The sequence below is a fragment of the Patella vulgata genome, chromosome 5, assembly GCF_932274485.2.
Source record: "Patella vulgata chromosome 5, xgPatVulg1.2, whole genome shotgun sequence".
Classification (NCBI taxonomy): domain Eukaryota; kingdom Metazoa; phylum Mollusca; class Gastropoda; family Patellidae; genus Patella; species Patella vulgata.
Window position 1 is genome coordinate 55,488,024 of NC_065883.2, and position 10,201 is coordinate 55,498,224.

Below are 10,201 nucleotides of genomic sequence, written 5' to 3' on the forward strand. Positions count from 1 at the left end.
CAACTTAATAATATCTTAAAAATAAATTCAACAACAAAACAATAAATGCGACTATTGAGAAAAATTCAACAATGAAAACAACTACAGTGGTTGTTTTTTTTCTTCTGAGTATTAATAAATCTTAAAATGATATTATTTAGAAAGATTTCATTATCCTTTGATATAAACACAATTTACTCTTAAACTTATAGTATACAATGTTTGTCATTTTATTGCACATAATTGATCAAACAAAAATAAAATTCAACATAATATATTATTTTCATTCCTTAAAGATGGGTTCCCAGAAAAGTATTTATCGGGTGGTTATTTCCAATAAAAGTATGACAATTTTGGTATATATGGAAAGTAGAGATATCCAATCTTACTAGAAAAATACTGGATTCGCCGAAAAACAGTCATGGAGAGTATACAGGACAAAAATGTAAGGGTTCCCCTAATCAACAGCCCGACGATTAAGAATTTCTGCACGCGTGATGTCAAAGGTCACACGCGAACATTGAGCGCTTGATGTACAAGTTGATAAACGCCATGAAGAGTTAGACGTACAACACTTTCTGAGATAAAAATGACGGAAAAAGACGCGGGTAGTGGATAATAATCCGAGAATTTAATTAGGATTCGATATTTGTAATAAATAGTAAGCGATTAAAGACAACATCGTCTTATGTATGCAATGAATTCTCCTCTGACTTACAAGACGTGACGTAACCATGACCTAGTTTGATCGAATTTTAATAGCAGGGCATTCCTTCGCAATTACAATGTTTGAGAAGGATTTGAAGCATAATTATGACAAATTAATTAGTTTGAATATAACTTTAGTCCATATATACCATTAAATCACCCAGTTTGTACCCGGGAACCCATCTTTAATATTTCAGTTTAACAAAGTAGGTTATTATATACGCTTGCTAGAAACAATAATCAACAATATAATTTTCTTTGGAAAATTTTCACAAACCATCACCTGACAGCAGGTGAATCTAAATTAACTGTAAGATGAACAAAAGTTTGATCAAATTAAAACAAGACATTAATAAAGATATAATGACATTTTTTTGTGAAAAGGTTTAGTAAAAACTGTATTGCCTCCCTTTACATGTTTCGTAATACTCTTTGGCAAAATTAATTAAACAGTATACTAAATTATATTTCAGCATATTTCAGGAAATTCATTTTAAAAAAAGTTTGCTAACCTGAATTACAGAATCTCTTCAAAAATGCTTAACATAAAGTTTTGATCATAGATATTCACAAAAAGTAAACAGAAAGCACTAGATATATTTAATTAAATATATAAATACATATAAACAATACTGACAACGATTATATTAAAATTATTACAAATTAATACAAATTAGAATGATGTTAGAATGATATGAAGTAATTAAATGAATATATATTAATTAAATTGAGTAATATCACAGATGAAGTTTTTTCTTAAAACTTGATGAATAAAAAGAAAAAAAAAAGAGTACATTAACAGCAAATAAAATTAATTTGTTAACATATATTAATTATTGAATTACATTGTAAAAACAGCTAGTATCATAGTATCAATTAAATTTTTAAGATGTACAGTAATAATATTTCAAATATTTTCACATATAATGCAAATACATTCTTAAATATGAGAATATAATAATTTCCATTAAAAGATCAAACACCGTAGCTAGTACTTAAAATGACATAACCTCTTTGATTTTGGTTGATTACAAAAGTGTGAATTTAATTCAATTTCTTTAACAAGTTGGAATCAATCTATTGTAAAAAAAGAATTACATGTGTAGTTTCAAAGTTATTGTACAGATAACTGACTTTAACTTTTGTTTACAGTACATAAATTAAAATTAAACAAATTCTACACTTTGTTGAAACAGAAATATCATGCATCTGTGACATGTAATACACAATAAATGAATGTTATACAATATTAACAAACTAAGTTTAAAATGAGAAGACAAAATTAGAAGATCAAGGATATCAAGAGATTCAGGAATTTGCGTGTTATTATAGAAATTGTTTTTGTATGAGAGATTGCAAACTATAATAATCTGAAAGTTGGAGCTCTAAAAGAAATGTTGATTCAAAAATGGTTTAATTCCGTTCAGTATTTAGAAAGATATGGTGAATTGAAAATTTGTTAATGTTAGGCATCTTTGGCAGATGATATAGAGAGGAATTTTCAAAGCAAGCCAGCTCTTCCTACAGTTTTAGAAATCTTTCATGGACCTGATTTCCATCTAACTGAATCCAATATCTATTGTTGATAATTCATTTTGTTTTGTTAATAAAATATTTAGTAATCAATTTTAGTAGCATGCATTAAGCAGTAAAATTTCAAAAACATGCAAATGACGACCAGTGGCTTTAATTAATTTTATGGGATGCTTTGTGAAGACAATAGTACAAAAGTAACATTCATGCATAAATTTGAATAATAAATCAAATTAAACTATGAACAAACTTTGATTTGAATATTGCATAAATGCATTTAAAGACAACAGATTTATGGTGGATTTTATTAACAGATCTATGACCAAGATTATAATAATACCATCATTATGAATTTAACTGAATATCAACAAAGGCATACATTTTACATCATACATGTATATTATGTCAACTACCAACATCCTAAAATACATGACAATCTTCTTCAAATTATGATCTGGAAATTATGCAAATATTGTCAGATTAGTGCAGTGTGTTAAATGCATGGCATATCCGATTATTATAATTTCCTGTTTTTAGATCAACTGAAGTGGTTTAAAAAACACTTTTCACAACCACAAATAAAACATACAAATCACACATAGATATTAAATGGCACTCAAACTGCCATATATAGTAAAAAGTCAATCAATATTACCATGGAAACGAAACAGACATATTCCATGTCACTATTCTATAATTCAATTTAAGTCTGCATAGGATCTACTTGTCATACATCTATCTACAAGGAGTATTGGGGATATCTATCTAAATTCTAAATGGGTGTACTTTGTAGTATGTAACATAATAGTGCTATTTACATATTTGTAAGTGAAAGGATATATCACACACACTTATTCTAATACTATTGATTCATACAAAAACAAATTTACTGAGAAATATCATTGAATGATTCCCGTTTGTACAAATATTCATTTATCATTCTAGATCACTGGTAAATTTTTATTTTCACAAATACTGCAACATTCAATGCAAACTTCTAACTGATATAATAACTACCATTTATATTTTGATTTAAGTTAATGTCAACGTTCTAAAAAAAACCAAAAGCCAACATCACTGTGTAACTACAATCTAAACCTACATGTAACTAACTTATGTTTTTTTTTTACAATACAATATTCATTTGTAGTCAAATACTATACCTACCTGTACATGTAACACCATTATTATTATCATGATTTTTTATAATGAATTCTTTTGACTAAACGGACTGACCCATCTATAATGCAAGGATTTCGAGCTTACTACAGATAGGTAAAGAGGTGAATTATTCTACTTTTACATTGAAAATTGTACCATCACAGCTTAGAAAAACTATTCCTCATACAATTTTCTTTTTTTGTGAAATATAAAACACAAATTTAGGCCTAAATAACCTTTACAGATAATGTAGGCGAGATTATTCAGTTGTCCAGTCGCTGGTATTTAATGTAAGGTTCCAATCAATCACTGCCATCCTGCTCAGACGACTCAATAGATGTCTCAATTTCGACTTCGTATGTATATTTAGCGATATAGCGAACCCATTTTTCCGGAGGATTAGGATTGTCCACCGATACAGAACGGACTTGTGTTTTAGAAATGGTACTTGATGGCATGGTAAAATGAACGTGACAAGTTTCTTCAAAAGTTTCTGGAACTTCATCATGTGGTCCAAGATCTAACCTCAACACGAACAGATGACTCTTGTATGCTCCTGCAAAGATAATAAAACTATGATACATAATTTGAAAAACAACAAAGTCTTGTCAGACAATAATCATATGCATATGCTCACCAGCAACCTTGCCATCTGGTTAAAGTAGACAAGGAAATGAAATGTAAGTGACCAAGGGCAATAACTCTGAAAGTAATCAAAGGCTTCTTCATCTCATGAATATAAAATAATATCTATAAATATTACTTTATCATCGACATGTTTTATCAAAGTAGTAAATGGCAAGGACATGGAAGTAATTATTGCAAATCATTGAAAATCAACAGCCCTTCTTATCTAATGAAAATATTGTGGAAAATGGATCAATGTATGGGGATGACGACAATATACAACAACATTTTAATGTGGCCATATAAAAATGTTTTTGTTTGTACACAGCTTTCTAATTCTTTTCTGGTCATTTTTCTAATGTGCATGGGTGATCAGTCTATTATTAATTATTATCAGCTTAATTACTAAATTTTTATTAATGATGTAAGGGCATAGCTAAGTAACCATGCTTTTTCTTTCACACCTGACAACCAGATATCAGATTTAGGGTTGCTGCATGTCAGTTATATTCACGTTCAAGTTTCAAACAAAACTTCTACTGAACCCCTTCAAAGAACCTGACAGGCAAGCAAGGCTTAAAGATACATTATGGGAGATTCGATAACGAGTTGGCATTCTCTCTATAATAGTTAAAAACTAGATAATGTAAAGGCAATTTGCTGAAAATTTCATTCAAATTGATCCACTATGAACCGAGAACTAAGCGGTTGAAATTTCCGGCTAGCCTTGATCATCATTACTAAAGTCAGTACGATAAACAGCATTGTCTCGATTATCCATTTAATTGTTAAATCGTGAAGGAAAGTTATGCAGTAAATCGGCTCATAATCCACTAAAGATCGCAGGCTAGCGATGCCATCTAGAGTTGATTATGGTATGGATAGGTTAATTAATGTCCAAATAATAATTTAGATAACATTTCAGGCCTAAAGAAAGACCTGCAATAGACAGATTTAGCTCTTGCATAATGTATGTTTAATGTACATACAGTAAACAATAAAAGTGCAAATCCATTTGAATTCATGGGCTTTTCTAATGGCATCATTTTTGCCATTATCAGGGGCGGTCTTAAAAAACTCTATAAATCCAATCATTGCATTTCTACTTGTATGTCCTTTTAAATTGAAATGTATTGCGAACTGTTTAGGCCTGTTGTGTTTAATGTCTGCATAGTGTTCCTTTATTCTTTTTGAAAAGGCTCGCTTGCTTTCTCCTACGTATTGTTTTTACAAAGAAAGAAGGTTAATAAGTAGACCATATTTCTACTTAAAAAATTATAACCAGCTTTACCACTAATAAAGTAGTTGTTTTGGTCTAATTCATTGCAGATATCACAATCTTTCTTAACACATTTTTTGAATAAATTTTGGACCGTAACTCCGCTCGTTTTTAGATTCCTCGGTGGGTATAAAAGTCTTGCTTTCATTAGCGTATCTTTTAGATTAGGGTTCCTTCTAAATGCTGTGATGGGTTTAATATCTGAGATCGAACGGCACATTTCCGAACTGGTTAATAGGTGTCCTGTTTTTCATGAGCATGCTTACATGAATAGCACTCCAAATTTACCGGTCCATTTAGTTTTTTGGCCGAACTTCATTTCAAGTTCCTGATTTTTATTATTCGGACCGGGCTCATTTTCCATACCAAAAAAATGGGCTAACTGGCGTCGCCATGAAGCATGTTTGCGGACTTTTCAAGGAGATTTTCACACGTTCATACAACTTGAAATGGCATTACGGAGGCTTTCTCACCCAGCTTAAATTCTGGTGTAAATCGTGGACGATCTCACTCGACACCAGAAAACGAAACACCAAGCAGATCTCTTGGAAACCACTGTGAAACAAAGCATCAGTTACATGTATCTTTCCCATCACTGTGAGGAAAACATGTTCAAGTAATGACATCAAAAACAATGATGCAATTACTACGGACACTGTCTCCGAATCCGCGAAGGATGAAAATGGCAGATCACCCTGTCCGATACCTTTCCCATCTATGAGTAACTGGGAGGCTTTTTGTGCAGGAGTTGATCCTTCCCTCGAACTAGAGGTCTGGCCAGTTTTTCGCGCAATTTGCGATGATTTGGCAGAATCAAATCTCAGCAAATAAGACTTGGTGTTTTTACAAAATTTCAATCGAGAAATTGAACTTTGTGAGCTCCTCATAGAATTCAAGAAAAACTTTCAAAGTATGCGAAATAGCAGAATAATTCTTAGCCTAACTTAAGGCAAAGAATGAAAATGGGGACAAGTTCCCGATTTATTTAGCATTCGTGCATACATTCCCATAACGTAATAGAGTTATTCAAAAGCCCTCATTAGTTTATAAACCAGCGGCTGCCAGGCAGGATACGCCCACATTTTGCAAGAGATGGATAGAAAACAAGCTAAAAACAAATGTGATTTTTTTTAAAATCAGGGGCAATAATCCAGAAAGTTATGGCCTGAAATGTGCAAATATCAAAAGGGACAGAGATCTTTGGGATATAAAGATATGTTTTACGTTTCATCAAAATCAGATAAAAATTGTGACCTCCAGAGGGTCCACAGCCTTTGTATTACACACTTCTACACAATTTGCATAAAAAGAGCGGCCATTTTGTCGGGCAGTTTCATTTCGATTTTCCCGAAATACAAATTCAACCTTCATTTTGGTGGAATGGTGATGTATTTAAACGGTTTATAAAATCGGAAAAAATTGTGACCTCTAGAGAATCCGCAAGCTAAAAATGCGATTTTTCAAAAATCAGGGGCCATAATCCTGGAAGTTAAGTTCGGGTATCCGCTATTAACAAAGGAAACAAGATCTTAGTGTGTAATGGTGATATATTCACACCTTTTTTTTTAAATTGGATAAAAATTGTGACCTAGATGGACCACAAGCTAAACACGATTTTTCGTACAATCAGGGGCCATAATTCAGGAAGTTATGTTTCGATATGTACGAAAATTGAAAGGAACCAAGATATTTGGGTTATAAACATGCATTTCAAGTTTTATTAAAATCAGATGAAAATTGTGACCTCCAGAGGGTCCACAACCCTGATACACAAGGGGCGGCCATTTTGTCCTTCAGTGTCGGTCCGATTTTTACGAAATTCAAACTCAACCATCCTTACGGTGTCACGGTATTATATTCAAACATTTTTTTTCAATTGGATAACCACCGGCTGCCAGGCAGGATACGTCCACATTTTCGTGAGATGGATAGAGAACAAGCTAAAAAAAAAGTGATTTTTCCTTCAATCAAGGGCCATAATTCAGGAAATTACAATTCGATATGCGCGAAATCTTTGTGTTATAAACTTACATTTCAAGTTTCAACAAAATCGGATTAAAATTGTGACCTCCATAGGGTCCACAACCTTGATATACATGTACCATATTTTTACGCTATTTGAGAATGAAGGGCGGCCATTTTGTCTGTCAGTTTTGGGCCGATTTTCACAAAATTCGAACTCAGCCTTCCTTAGGGTGTAACGGTGATATAATGATACGTTTTTTTTAAATCGGATAAAAATTATGACCTCTATAGGGTCCACAAGCTAAAAATGCGATTTTTCGTACAATCAGGGGCCATAATTCAGGAAGTTACGGTCCGATATGTAACTATTATAGTGAGAACTGCCAGCTCTTTATCTAATCTCCCATAATGCATCTTTAAATAAAATGAAATGAAATGGGATTTAAGTTAACTGTTCTGCTCCTACTGGGCTAATGAAGACGGAGGCCTTAAATAACATTGGTGTGTCTGGTCCTATGCTAATCAGAAATGCCTTACAAAAAACTACTGACTGTTTGCTGGCAGTTAAATAGTGGATGAAAGCGAACAAACTAAAATTGAACAACGATAAAACAGAGGCTCTTTTAGTAGGTTCATCACAACAACTCAAGTTACTACCTGATCTTAAAATCACCATTGGTAATTCAGAAATAAATTTCTCCAAAAATGTTTGAAACCTTGGAGTGATATTTGATCCTTCTCTGACAATGGACGCTCAGGTTGATATGGTATGCCGTACATGCTACTATCATCTACGCTGTATATGCAACATCAAAAACTATCTCACTGCTGACGCTTGTAAACTACTTGTGCGATCACTAATTTTATCAAGGATTGATTATTGTAATAGTTTACTCTATGGAATCCCACAAGCACTTCTAGCCAAGATCCAAAAGGTTCTTAATACTGCAGCCCGAATAGTAACAAGGACACATAAGTTTGATCACATCCAGAATGTGCTGGCTTCTTTACATTGGTTACCTGCTGAGGCGCGAGTCAAATACAAAATACTAACATTAGTGTATAAATGTCGCAATAATGCAGCCCCTCAATACTTATCTGAACTCTTCTATGACTACAACCCTATTAGATCACTTCGCTCTCAAAATAAACAGTCACTAGTTGTTCCAAGATATAATTTAAAGTCATATGGGTATAGGTCTTTCAGTTCAGCTGGTCCTAGATTATGGAACGAACTTCCACAACAGATCAAGAATCAACAAACTTTTAATCAATTTAAATCCGCACTAAAGACTTTCCTGTTTCAACAGTTTTACCAGTAGAGCCATTACAAAAAGCGTTTTGAGCATGTGTCAACATGGAGAAGACGCTATATAAAACTTCATTATTTATTATTTAATGTAATAAATATAAAATATGGCTATCAATAAATTGTGACTTGTATAAGCCACAGATGACCCAACTAATCTATGTATGAACAATCACATTGTTTCTACATACTCACACTGACTCGCCCTACAGGGAATATAATTATGTAGATCAAGTGTTAGCCGTAGCAACCTTTTCCATAGAAAATCAATTACTGCCAACAGCATAATAATTAAGACACATGAGTTTATTCTAAGCACCTTGCTATATTCATTAAAAAAAAAACACTGGCATTGGATTATGGCAAATATTTGTTAGACATTTATCATTTTTATGAACTCTTGAATCGTGTTGCTAGTTTCTGATAATTACTTTAATACATCACCCTTTGCCCAAATGTCATCAACTAAATTGAGCAAAGCGACACATGTCACCATTACATTAAGTGTCAAAACTACACAATTTCTGATTGGCTGATTAAGAGGGATTTTCCTAATAACTGACCAATGACAAAATCTGGTTCATTTGAGAGATATTAATCAGAACAGGGTTATTTTCAGAACTGTTCTGCTTCAGTTAATGTGGTATTCCCCCAAGAATGTAAACAAAGAACGTGTCATGATTGAAAAGACGAAGCCCTCTTGAAGCTGTTATTAATTTAAGAGAATTTTTACATGTAGGCTACATGTATCTAAACAAAGTTTTTATAAATTCCATTGAAAACCATGATGAGCATTGCATTTACAAACATTGAAGTAAATGTGAAGACAACAGTACAAGAAACCATGGGGTTGTTTCTGGTCCCATCCGAATGATGAGACATTTTTCCTTACCAGGTCTGCCGCCTTACACCTCTGACAAGGGGAAACCAGACTGGAAAATCCCAAAAAACTATCTAGACCACCACCGGGATCGAAGCCAGGTGCGCCTGGTTAGTGAGTCAGCGCCTTATTTTCATCTAGTCACACATCAAGCTCGAATTGTGCATTCTGCAAATGTGGATATATAAACACAAATTGACAAGATTTAGTCTTCTGTCAGTTTTCTGTAACAGTACAGTATTATGATAACTCTTTATTCTCTCAGTTTATGGACTTTTTATATGATTAAACATACTCTCAATTACCAATTCCCATTTGCATTTTTATTTTTAAGCTTTCCTGACATTTATATCTTTGAAGATTCTCAAGGGACCTACAAGACACAGTGTGGAACTGACATTAAGTCTAATCAAGTTATTATATTCCTTGTGAATTCCTGAACCTGACATAAACAACTAGCAGCCATTTTAATTGTTGATGCACAAATTAACAAAAAAAACTATGTATTGCATAAAGTCTCTGATTATCATTTAGGGGATTCTGAATCCCTTGCAAACTACAATGTTTAAGTAACACAGACCAGGGACTGTACCGCACAGTGGACGCTTACGGCTAGCCCCCGGATCCATTCACTTTTTTTTTAATTGCTTGTCTGTTTGTGTTTTTCTGAGTATGATGCCTTGTCCGTGTATTTGTCTTTGTGTAAATTTTGTGTGGTGCAGTCCCCCTGCACTTACTATTATAGAAAACAGCTACTAAG

At 33.0% G+C, this 10,201-nt stretch overlaps 1 protein-coding gene across 2 annotated transcripts in view; it reads right to left on the reverse strand.

The window, feature by feature from the left end:
- Positions 1–1,495: 1,495 nt before the first annotated feature.
- Positions 1,496–10,201, reverse strand: part of LOC126822029 (protein stoned-B) — a 53,393-nt gene continuing 44,687 nt past the window's right edge. For both annotated transcript variants that reach the window (XM_050550749.2, XM_050550748.2), the window contains exon 3: positions 1,496–3,937. In XM_050550749.2, the coding sequence (XP_050406706.2) occupies positions 3,684–3,937 (254 nt within the window). In that variant the 3' untranslated portion in view covers positions 1,496–3,683. The remainder of the gene's footprint in view (positions 3,938–10,201) is intronic.